Raw genomic sequence first — 13,586 nt, 5'->3', positions numbered from 1 at the left:
CAAGAAACTGCCATACCATTTTGTAAAAATGATGACAGAATTTTAATTTTTAGGGGAATTACCCCTTTAAATAAAGCTTTCCTCTGTAATTGTGCTCTATGATTCTGGCCATTTGCCTTATCCTCTGATGGGTTTGAGTAAATCTCACCTTGGTGAGGAACAGTTTGCTGTTCAGCAGGTTGGAGAGCTGAACCAGGCCCTGCTCAACCGTGGCACGGCGACACGCGGGTACATCGAGATCTCGCCTCAATGGAGACTCGCGGTGACCAGGGAAGAAAATCCTCTCTGAGTATTTACGATAATCCAGGAATGGGATCCCTGAGCCCATGAGATCACCGGACACATCCATCATCTCTGTCATCAGATCTGCACAGAACCAAAACAAAACCCTCTGTTTATGATGGTGCGATATTTGAGGGATGTTGTTGATGATGTTTGGGCTCAAGCATCTGACCTGTGAACTCCTTCTTACAGCGGTCCCGGACACTCGTCTCCAAATTCTCCAGCTGGATCTGCACCTTTTTATAGTCTCTCAGTGCCTGCTTGCTTTTCCTCCTGTTACAAGTACACAAACAAACACTCATTCAATACAAATATCAAAGCAATGACACTCTGCTGGATCTGGTGTCTGTTTAATTCTCAAGTGCCTCGTGCCTCTCTCAGTCATTTGATTCATGCATTCTTTGTTGACAAGAAAGATTTAAAGGCACAAAAATATGTAGAACATGCTGTAAATCTAACACAGCTTTGCGTTTGAATCAGTAAAACAAACAAACATTAGTCGCAAGTAGCAAAATATACTATATAGAAAGGTTTGTAACAGTCAGATGTTCTAGATGCTTTTGGATTTTGGAGTTCGTTAGTTTTTATTATATTATATTATATTATATTATATTATATTATATTATATTATATTACTGTATATTATATTATACTATATTATATTATACTATATTATATTATATTATATTACTGTATATTATATTTTATTATATTACTGTATATTATATTATTTTATATTACATTATATTACTGTATATTATATTATATTACTGTATATTATATAATATTATATTACTATATATTATATTATATCATATTACTGTATATTATATTACTTTACATTATATTATATTATATTACTGTGTATTATATTATATTCTATTACTGTATATTATATTACTGTGTATTATATTATATTATATTACTGTATATTATATTATACTATATTATATTACTGTATATTATATTATATTACTGTATATTATATTATATTACTGTATATTATATTTTATTTTATTACTGTATATTATATTATTTTATATTACATTATATTACTGTATATTATATTATATTATATTATATTACTGTATATTATATTATATATTACTGTATATATATTTTTATTATATCATATTATATTACTGAATATTATATTACTGTATAATATATTATATTATATCATATCTGTATATTATATTACTTTACATTATATTATATTATATTACTGTATATTATATTACTGTGTATTATATTATATTATATTATATTATATCATATTACTGTATATTATATTACTTTACATTATATTATATTATATTATATTACTGTATATTATATTACTGTATATTATATTATATTACTGTATATTATATTACTGTATATTATATTACTGTATATTATATTATATTATATCATATTACTGTATATTATATTACTTTACATTATATTATATTATATTATATTATATTATATTATATTATGTTATATTATATTTTATTACTGTATATTATATTATATTACTGTATATTATATTATTTTATATTACATTATATTACTGTATATTATATTATATTATATTACTGTATATTATATTATATTATATTATATTATATTACTGTATATTATATTACTGTATATTATATTATATTATATTATATCATATTACTGTATATTATATTACTTTACATTATATTATATTACTGTATATTATATTACTGTGTATTATATTATATTATATTACTGTATATTATATTATATTATATTATATCATATTACTGTATATTATATTACTTTACATTATATTATATTATATTATATTATGTTATATTATATTACTGTATATTATATTATATTATATCATATTACTGTATATTATATTACTTTACATTATATTATATTATATTATATTACTGTGTATTATATTATATTACTGTATATTATATTATATTATATTATATTATATTATATCATATTACTGTATATTATATTACTTTACATTATATTATATTATATTATATTATATTATATTATATTATATTATATTATATTATATTATATTATATTATATCATATTACTGTATATTATATTACTTTACATTATATTATATTATATTATATTATATTATATTATATTATATTATATTATATTATATTATGTTATGTTATATTATATTATATTACTGTATATTATATTATATTACTGTATATTATATTACTTTACATTATATTATATTACTGTGTATTATATTATATTATATTATATTACTGTATATTATATTACTGTGTATTATATTATATTATATTATATTATATTATATTATATTATATTATATTATATTATATTATATTATATTATATTATATTATATTACTGTGTATTATATTATATTATATTATATTACTGTGTATTATATTATATTATATTATATTATATTATATTATATTATATTATATTATATTATATTATATTATATTATTCATTTTCTTTTCAGCTTAGTCCCTTTATTAATCTGAGGTTGGAATGAACCGCCAATTTATCCAGCACATGTTTTTTATGCAGTGGATGCCCTTCCTAAAATATTTGTGCGCAAGTGTTATGCTTTTAGTATATATTAAATTATATAAAAAATAATATACATAAAAAGTATGTCTGCTCTTAGTAGTAAATAGTATAACGACTGGGTATACCTGTATATGAGCACGATGACCAGCACGATCAGAGCCACGATGGATGCTCCCACCCCGACGCCCACTTGGGCCTCCAGAGGAAATGCAGTGGGACCCTGAGAGTCATACTGCACCCGTCCCAGAGAGAAGTTCAGATTCCCCATCCGTACCTACACAAAACACACACAAACAGATTTATACAGAAGTGTTCAGACATGAGCAGTGGAGGGCGAGGAATACAAATCAAGCACTTGAGAAAATGTAAATATATCTTGGTGAAATATTATACTTGAATGATTATCCTGATTTTGAAACATTCTGAATCAAATTTAAGGAATTATTAACTGGACACTCACTCGGAGTAGATCATTTGAATCAGTGAGTCGTAAACTACAGACTCACTCTGTACAGATAATCCAAATCAGTGATTTGTTTGCTGGAGTCATAAACTAGAGATTTGCTCTGAATGCTCTGAATGTTTGAATCAAAGAGTTGTTAACTGGAGACAAGTTCACAAGACCATTTGAATCAATGAGTCATTAGGTGCGTTCGACTTCATGCAGCGCTGTGCAGATCTATCGCAATCTGTCTTAAAGCAGTGCATGCTGGTTAGAAATGTTGTCCGGATTGACCCTGCGCGATGCCACGTGACTGTCAAAAGTACCGCGACAGCGCTCCGAGATCAGACGACTGATTCAGGCGGTGCAGCATCTGAAGAGTGACTGCTGGAGTTGCGATGACGACACCGATACATGATTGGCCGAGTTCACCACATGACAACAACCAGGTGTGTTTCAGGCTAATTATTGGACAAATTCCCTCTCACAAATTTCAAAACAAACAATTAACTTTTCATACCCTCTCTATCTTGTACACATCATGCATATTAAAAGATTACAGATATTTTACTGCAGTATCATCTTTTGTTAAATAATGTTCATAATGACTAGATTGTTTGCACAGCTTTATTTGGTCTTTTTTATACAGACTATTTACTGTATTCAGCTCTATAAACGATTTAATTGATATGTTTCAGCAAAAAGCCGGAATATTTTTGAAGCCGGAATACAGACTTGTAATAAAATAATCATCATCATTGATCCTGACACCCCTATAAAGATTTCTTAACAAATTAAGTTAAAAAAATATTTTATTAAATATAAAAATATATGATTGTAAAATATTTTATTTCCTGTCAAGCCGTTTTGCAGAAATGTTAAAAGTGACACGGATGTACTTTGCTCTTTCTGGGAAATTTCCACTTTTAGGATTAAAGTGTTTTTTAAAAAGTGCTTTTATTATCCAAAATAATTGATATTTATTCATTTCCTTTTTATGTGCCCTCTCGTTTTCCCCTTATTTCTCATGCGTTAGTTATATAGGCTACTTAAATTTAATTCATAATTCCCTTATTGTTTAAAAATGAACTATAGTTTGTAGAGACTGTTTTCTGATTTATTTGTACTGTAGATTTGTGTACTGTCATTAACTGAATAGTTGCTCTAAATGGAGTGTTTGAATCAGTGAGTTGTTAACTGGAGTCTTGCTCAGTAGATAATTTGAATCAATGAGTCATTAACTAGAGACTCACTCTGAGTAGATCATACAAATCAGTGATTCATTTACTGGAGACTCACTCTTATCAAATCACTTGAATCACTGATTCATTAACTGAAGATTTGCTCTAAATGGAGTGTTTGAATCAGTGAGTCGTTAACTGGAGACAAGATCAATAGACCATTTGAATCAATGAGTCATTAACTAGAGACTCACTCGGAGTAGATCATTTGAATCATTCAATAGACTATTTGAATCAATGAGTCATTAACTGGACACTCACTCGGAGTAGATCATTTGAATCAGTAAGTCGTTAACTGAAGACTCACTCTGTACAGATAATCTAAATCAGTGATTTATTTGCTGGAGACTCACTGATTCATTAACTGGAGATTCACTCTGAATGGAGTGTTTGAATCAATGAGTTGTTAACTGGAGACTCACTCTGAACAGTTAATCAAAGTCAGTGAGTGGTTAACTGGAGACTCACTCAATAAACTATTTGAATAAATGAGTCATTGTTTACTGGAGACTCAGTCGGATCTAAGTGATTATCTGAAGATTCGCTCAATAGATCACTTGAATCAATGAGTCATTAACTGGAGACTCAAGTCTGTACAGATAAAGCAAATCAGAGAGTTTTTAACTAGAGACTCACTCTGAACAGACAATGCAAATCAGTGATTCATTTACTGGAGATTCACTCTGATAGCATCACTTAAATAACTGAGTCATTAACTAGATATTTTCTCTGAATGGATTATTTGAATCATTGTGTTGTTACCAGGAGACTCACTCTATAGATTTTTTGAACCATTGAGTCATTTAAAAATAAACATCAGTGAGGTAAAAAACACTTACTGTGAACTCTGGCAGTGTATCAGTGGCGTCTCGTCTCTTGAGTGCTGCCACTGATGGCTGCTGTGCTGGAGGCTCACAGTACAGGTGGTTTCTGGTTAAAGTCTTCACAGCACACTCTCCATCAGCGATCAGAGCCTGAACCTCCTCCTTCGACATGGCCAGATCCAGATTCTCCCCCTGAAAAAAACAAAAACAAACTCAAATTGATGCTTTTCTCTGAGCGCTGTAGGCCTTTCAGAAGTGGAAATAGCCCAACATCAGTCTGCAGAATATTAATATACAGGAGACTCCAAGTGACTCCATTATTCCAGAATTACATTTAATTACATTAGCCAGTAAAACCAATGCAGTAACTAATGTTAATTAGCCATTGATAGTGCATGTCAAAGCACAAACCAAGCATGAAGACAAAGGAATTGTCTGTAGACCTCCGAGACAGGATTGTCTTGAGGCACAAGGCTGGGGAAGGTTACAGAAAAATTTCTGCTGATCTGAAAGTTCCACTGAACACAGTGGCCTCCAACATCTGTAAGTCAAAGATGTTTGGAACCACCAGGACTCTTCCTAGAGATGGCCGGCAATCTAAGCTGAGTGAATTGTGAGTTGAATTTTGAGCAAATAAATTTAATCAATTTTGGTTTAAGGCTGTAACATTAAAAATGTGGAAAAAATTGAAGAGCTATGAATACTTTCCGGATGCACTGTAGCTAAAGTTGTTCATATAATATTATTTAGATGCACTGGGACGCATCGTCAGAGATGTATCCTGGGGTAACTGGGTGTTTCGGGTCTTTCAACATCAAACACACTCGCCCAGGTGATCTAGCTGAGGTTGATCAGACCCCAGCTTGCATCCCAGTAGCCATCACCCACGGATCAGTCCTCTTTATCCATAGCCATCTTGTGGCCTTCTCTGCAGCTTCACAAACAGACTTAATGGCCCTCTTCTTAGCTGCTACTGCTAGGTTGGTTGAAGACTTTACACTTTAGTGAACGCCCTGCAAACCCTCTACAGCCCACCTCTATTGGCTCACAGTGGGTCTTCCAACCCCCTTCCTGGCACTTCTCTACTATCTCCTGGTACTATGAGCATTTCCTTTCATTTGCCTCTTCCATCAGCTCTTCCCAGGGCACTGTGAGTTCAAGCAAAATCAACTGTCTTGTTGCCTCAGAAAATCTAATTATGTCTGGTCGGAGTGATGTTGTAACTATGTGCTGTGGGAACTGCTTTCCCAGGTTGACTTGCAACCTCCAGTCAGGGGCTCAGTGGAGGAGGCCTGACCTTGTCCTTTGCAGGTGGCAGGGTTCTTCCCCAGCTTTCACAAAGTCAATCCTCCTTTTCGCAGCAAGATTGCATTGCATATGCTTTCTGCCACCGCCTTCAGTACTTGGTTATGCCGCCAACGATTCTGCCCTTCTGCCAAGGCCTTAGGACAGTTACTCTATAGGTGTTGTAATGACCCCTAACATGACTGGCATGCTGGAGTCTCAATCTTGCCCCACACGTGAAGGTTGACAGGAAGGTAGGAAGGTATAATATAATATAATATAATATAATATAATATAATATAATATAATATAATATAATATAATATAATATAATATAATATAATATAATATAATATAATATAATATAATATAATATAATATAATATAATATATGTGTTGGTGAGCACCATGTTTTCATGATTTATACAAGATTAGAATGAGTTAAAATACAATTTTAAATCCTCTAAATGAACATTAATTGTAACTATAAAGAGAGACATTAATTAGATATGATTTCAAAGTAATATGATATATCCAAAGTAAGAACACTATACTGTACCTCCACAGAGATGATGCTGCCGGGTTTGTGTCTGAAGGGTTTGCTGGGATCGTGTTGATTGAGAGGATGAAGAACAGGATTAGGCTCATAGCTGAAGGAGCTCCCGCTGACATCCTCAAACTCAAAGTGCAGGTTATCCAGGAGGAAGTGCACCGTGACGGCTGCTCGCAGCGCCTCAGGGCCCACTTCTGGAGTGGGACACAGGATCAGTGTGCTGCTGTTCACCGAGCACCTCTCCTGCACCTGAAGGCAGAAAAAAAAACGATTATAATAACTCAACAGTGTGTCATGTGTATAAAAGTAGTGCTGTTTCAATACTAAGGCTGAGTGATATATCGAAATCATGATTTAGCAATTGTCATACACATCTTCTCATAGAAGCATGGTTGAGTGATCAGTAGTAAATTTCCTCCAAAGGCCAGAGGGTGTTCTTGCAGCAAATCCGATTACCCATAAAAGACAAATCCAGAAATTTCCACAGCTTTGCATTATAAACAGAAGATTTAACTACTCATTCAGTGTGACTTATTAACACACAGCTACAAACATTTCAGAAGAAAAAAACATTTCAGATGCAGCAGCAATATAGCGGCGTAGTTCATTTCAAGCTAGAGACCTGCACTCGTATCTCATCCCGTGACGTAGAACAAGATTTGATGGGTGAATGTGGGTGCGGGCGGTAAAGTCCTAGTGTACAGTATATGCGAGTTGTAGGAGAATACAAAATGAATTTACTAAAAACAAACACTCTGTTATTTATCTACTGCATAAAAGCAACAAGAATGGCTAAAATAAAATAAACACAATTTACAGGCGATTTTAAGGCCTACATTTTTTATTAATGAATCCTGCAAGCAGGAGCAAGAGAAAAAAGTGTGAGACTGAATCTTGCAGGAAAAAAAATGAATGGGAATGACAAAAAATAATAGTTGTTATTATTTGCAGAGTGATTAGTTTTGATTTTGAAATATCAGTGTGATAAAAGAATGAAATATTGTGTAACTTGTAAGTGAACGATGACACTCAATACTATGTGTATTAAATGCTGTTCCCTCTTAAAGCATGTGCTGGATATTTACTGCTGATAACAGAATCTGCTTGACTGACAAAATACACACAAAATCCTTTTTTAATTAACTGTCCAGCCCTAATAGACACTGGAATTTCAAACTTCGATCCACCTCATAACTTATGCTCAATATGATTTTTGGCAAAACAAAGCAATAATTAAATTGACAATATCTGTGCATGTTTCTTTTGTTTTTTACTTGCAAAATTGTATATTTCAAGCAAGGCTCAATTTTAAGGAAATTTGCTAATGGTCCAGTCAGGATACTTGCTCAGATTTTCACTTGCCCTGACATTTTTTTACTGAACCAGCTGAAAAAACTATAAAGGAGTAAAATAAAAGCATTTCTTGTTTTCATTGCTTTGAAGCATGTTACATTCTAATAAATAAAAACTAGCATACCAACTACTAGCCTAACTTTCCGTAGTTAACACATCAATGAAGACTAATGACAAATATACAGTAGCAAGTGGTGACTAACAGTCACTTTGTGTTTTGTTGTTGATTGATTTTAATGACTGTTATCACTTTAAGAAATGCACGCCTCATCTGTTTACCTTCACTTTAAACTGTGTTTAGCGGTTGAAAGTTATTGACCCAAGAAGTCTGAGAATGCCTACCTAAGGCGGATAAGAGAAACAAAATGTTCCAAAACCAATGATTAACATGGTTAATCTAAACACTAAACATGTAAAATGCAGATAGATTTTTAAGAGAAAAATATGAACACACACACACACACACACACACACACACACACACACACACACACACACACACACACACACACACACACACACACACACACACACACACACACACACACACAAGATGAAGATCTTGCTCAAAATGTTAATATGAGCAAATGTAATATTTCTTTATTTATATAAACACCACAGAAAATCCAGAAGCAGGTCCTCTAAAAGGTTCTATTTTATATAATCCAACAAATAATTAAAAAAATTTAGTTATCTAAGGGAAAACTTGGCATGGTCTATTTGTAGAATAAAACATTTAGCATCCAATACAGCACAATTTAGACAACAATTATTCTAAGCTGCATTAACATGAATCTTTTTAAAAAATGATATTCATCTTTTAATGCTGTTGGCTGATTTTACATCAGCGATTTGTCAGCAATTTCTAAGTAAATTTATGTGTTTTTAGAAAATGTATGTGATAAATAGAATTGATCATGAATAATAAGGGCCCCCAGTGCCCCCCACACACTTTTTGCATAGGGCCCAAGTAGTATAGATACTGCCGAAATACAATATTGTTTCCAATATTTCAGTATCAGAAGAGTAGCTCAGACTCACTTGAGTGAACTGTACCTGTTTGCTGACACACAGGCTGCCTTCGGGACAGTTGTGCTCCGGGACGATGCGGCGCTCTCTCCTGAGCAGACTGTGAACCGTGCTCCTCCTCTTCTTCTTTTTCTTCTTCTTCTGGGAGTGCGGCTCTAGAGGTGTGAGGGTCACACGAATACGGGGTTCCTGCACCACGTCAAGATGCTGACCGGACACTCTGATGATTCGGCCCCCGCTGACACAAACACACACAAACCAATCACTTATGCTGGACTAACACTAATGCTTTAACATCTCAAAATTATAGATGAAACAAGAAATATAATTGATTTGCTAAGTAGTGAAACAACAGTGTAGATGTGATTAATATATTGTATCGCCTAAATCTGTAAAAACCCAATAAACAGTTGGTAAATTTATTTTTCGGGAAGTTTTGAAACAGAAAAGAATGAATATATATACAGAAGTTAAAAAAAATCTCTTAAAAATCTCTTAAAAAAAGAACATTTATTATTACAATATATATATATATATATATATATATATATATATATATATATATATATATATATATATATATATATATATATATATATATTGTGGTTTGCTGACAGTGTAAATATTATATTCTATATATTCTATACTGTACATTCTATGGGACAAGTCTTAATTCCTTATTTTGAAAATGTCAATAAATAATACAATAAAAATACAATTAAAATATATAATTTTATTAAAGATGATTGTTTTAATCATCATCATAAAATAAAATAATAATAACAGTTTATTAATAGTTAAAAGTAGTTTAGTAAAAATAAAAATAAACCTCAAACTTACAGACTATGGAATACATAATAAATATAGTTGAAGTCAGAATTATTAGCCCCCCTGTTTATTTTTCCCCCCCAATTTCTGTTTAAATGGAGAGAAGATTTTGTCAACACATTTCTAAACATAATAGATTTAATAACTCATTTCTAATAACTGATTTATTTTCACCATGATGACAGTAAATAATATTTGACTAGATATTTTTCAAGACACTTCTATACAGCTTAATGTGACATTTAAAGGCTTAACTAGGTTAATAAGGTTAACTGGGCAGGTTAGGGTAATTAGGCAAGTTATTGTATAATGATGGTTTGTTCTGTAGACTATCGAAAAAAAATAGCTTAAAGGGGCTAATAATATTGACCTTAAAACTGTTAAAAAAATGAAAAACTGCTTTTATTCTAGCCGAAATAAAACAAATCAGACTTTCTCCAGAAGAAAAAATACTATCAGACATACTGTGAAAATGTCCTTGCTCTGTTAAACATCATTTGGGAAATATTTAAAAAAGAAGAAAAAAATAAAAGGGTGGCTAATAATTCTGACTTCAATATGTGCTATCTAGTGAAACAACATTGTGGATGTGACTAATATATTGTGTAGCCAAAATCTACATAACACAACAAATTGTGTACAGATTTGACATTTTGTATATTCTATACTGTACATCCTACTTGACAAGTCGTGATTTCTTAAATACAATGAAAAGTACATTTTTTTATTAAATAGTTCTTAGGTAGAGTTGTAAAAATACCTGTGATATGCTCCAACATTACAATGACATAGGACACAAAGTTTGTAAGATAAAATAAATAAAATTAATGTTTTTCCCTCTTTTCAAACATAATTCTAAACCTCCTTCTTTAATTTAATTGCTTGCAAAATTAAATGAAAAAATTGTAACAATAATAATATTAATAATAATGATAATAATAATAATAATAATAATAATAATAATAATAATAATAATAATAATAATAAGATGAAAAACAAAGTAAACTAAAACAAAAAAAAAATAAATAAATAAATGTACATTGTTGAATTGAACACTAATGTAAGTAATCAGGTTTTTTTCATCCCATTTACCCAATGAATCATTTGTAAAGCAAAATATTTCATTTATACACTAATAAGACACAAGTGTGACTAAACAAGACGCATTTTCTTTTTTGGAATGTTATGTTTTTTCAGAGAAAAATATTAGCAATACTTCTATTATATGATTATTATCAACGTATTACATATTAGACAACATATCAACATTTTTTATCTCTCTCCACTGGCAAAATTCATTCATTCATTCATTTTCTTTTCGGCTTAGTCCCTTTATTAATCCGGGGTCACCACAGCGGAATGAACCGCCAACTTATCTCTGGGAAACCACTGGCAAAATGTTTGTTTCTAATTTGAAAATAAATTTTAATTTTCTTTGTAAATTTGCTGACAAGCAATTTGTAAAATAAAATTTAAAAAATGAAGCTAAATAAAGTCACTCCTCGTACCTGATGAAGCTTTTGGAGGGTGCAGCATGGGTCACGTTGGGGTCTGGGGTGTAATGATAGATTGTCTCCTTTAGATGGCGCTCAGCTCTACCAAACCGCACAATAACGCCGCTCTCTCCAGTCCTGTTACTGCCTCCGGTCACACATTCAACACGTTCATTGCTGAATTGCTCCGGTAAACTGACAACACACGCCGTATTACGGTTATTATATACAGTGTTTATTAGTACATATTACTGTTACAGACCATATAAAGAGTTTAGATGTAAAAACCTCTAAAATAAATGCTGTCTGAAATGTTCTTAAAAAATAAGCATTTTCCAAGCTCCTGTGTTTATGTTCTGTAAATACATATTTATGTCAAAAATAGGTTGTTTGCATCGCCTTTAAAGTGAAATAACTGAACATAAACATAGAAGGCTGAGAAAAATGCTAATTTTAGAACATTTCAGACAGTTCTTGGAGGTTTGAATCTGAACTCCTCATATTAACTATCATCCAGCAAATCAATCATACCACATGTTAACAGTACATCATGTGAAACTTAAAGGGACAGTTCACCCTCAAAAATGAGAAAAAAATATTTGGTTTATTTGCCTTCAAATGGTTACAAACCTTTATAAGCTCCTTTCTTCTGTTGAACGCAAAATAAGATATTTTGAAGAATGTTGGAGACCTGTAACCACTGACAACCATAGTAGTGGAAAAAATAGTACAGATGTAAGTGGATATAGGTTTGCAACATTCTTTAAATGAACTTATTTTGTGTTTAACAGAAGAACGAAACAAAAGAGGTAAAATGTTCATGTTTGTGTCACTTTAAGGTGTATATGCAATTTCTAAACTGTTATAATGAAGACATTGCTCAGTTGTTGTTTTTTAACCAGAAGGATGATGAATTATTTCTGACATAATGAGCTGAGATGAAATGAGTTAATCATATATGACGTCATGACAAAATCCTGAAATCTGATTGGACGAGACTTGACACACTCACATGTGACAGGGGACTCCACCAATCAGGATGCTGATCTCACTGGAGCGGCCCGTCAGAAGGTTTCGTCCCGTTATTGTGAGTGATGTGCCGCCTGACATTGGGCCTTTCAGAGGAGACACTGCCAGTAACACTGGGTTCTTGAGAAAACACACACATCAGAAAACACTGGTTTATACATGCGTGCGGTTACTGTATATCCATGATCTCATCCTATTAAAGCTCCTAACTAACTCATTTTATTTTGGTCTTGGTTTCAAGTAAAAATAGAGAAAAATGCAAAACTGTAAACTTAATTAAATATAGTATAATTTATGTGGTAGGGAAAAATGCTTTCTTGAAAAATGAAAAATAAATAAATGCTTGTAAAGTATGAAAGTAGTTTGAAGTCAGATAAGGGTCACTATACCAACTTGTTCAAAAAAGCAAAACTAATTAAATTAAATTAAATTAAATTAAATTAAATTAAATTAAATTAAATTAAATTAAATTAAATTAAATTAAATTAAATTAAATTAAATTAAATTAAATTAAATTAAATTAAATTTAGGTGGTTCATTCTGCTGTGGTGACCTCTGAAATAGAGACTAGGCAGAAGAAAAAAATATTATTAAATTATTATTAGTTTTAAATTATTATTTAAAATAGGGATAATGTTACAAAAAGTAAAATGCAATATTTGTTGC

The 13,586-nt window shown here is 31.4% G+C and overlaps 1 protein-coding gene across 5 annotated transcripts in view; it reads right to left on the bottom strand.

The window, feature by feature from the left end:
- plxnb1a (plexin b1a) overlaps positions 1 to 13,586 on the bottom strand; it is a 159,736-nt gene that overhangs the window by 22,637 nt on the left and 123,513 nt on the right. For 4 of the 5 annotated variants that reach the window (XM_056448692.1, XM_056448696.1, XM_056448695.1 and 1 more), the window contains exons 18-25: positions 12,904 to 13,040; positions 11,907 to 12,086; positions 9,583 to 9,808; positions 7,195 to 7,437; positions 5,367 to 5,543; positions 2,970 to 3,118; positions 455 to 555; positions 149 to 366 (exon numbers count right to left, since the gene is read on the bottom strand). In XM_056448692.1, the coding sequence (XP_056304667.1) occupies positions 149 to 366; positions 455 to 555; positions 2,970 to 3,118; positions 5,367 to 5,543; positions 7,195 to 7,437; positions 9,583 to 9,808; positions 11,907 to 12,086; positions 12,904 to 13,040 (1,431 nt within the window). The remainder of the gene's footprint in view (positions 1 to 148; positions 367 to 454; positions 556 to 2,969; positions 3,119 to 5,366; positions 5,544 to 7,194; positions 7,438 to 9,582; positions 9,809 to 11,906; positions 12,087 to 12,903; positions 13,041 to 13,586) is intronic. The other variant, XM_056448694.1, reaches the window with a different exon arrangement.

The sequence above is a fragment of the Danio aesculapii genome, chromosome 23, assembly GCF_903798145.1.
Source record: "Danio aesculapii chromosome 23, fDanAes4.1, whole genome shotgun sequence".
NCBI classification, from domain to species: domain Eukaryota; kingdom Metazoa; phylum Chordata; class Actinopteri; order Cypriniformes; family Danionidae; genus Danio; species Danio aesculapii.
This window is presented reverse-complemented; position numbering and strand designations above follow the sequence as displayed.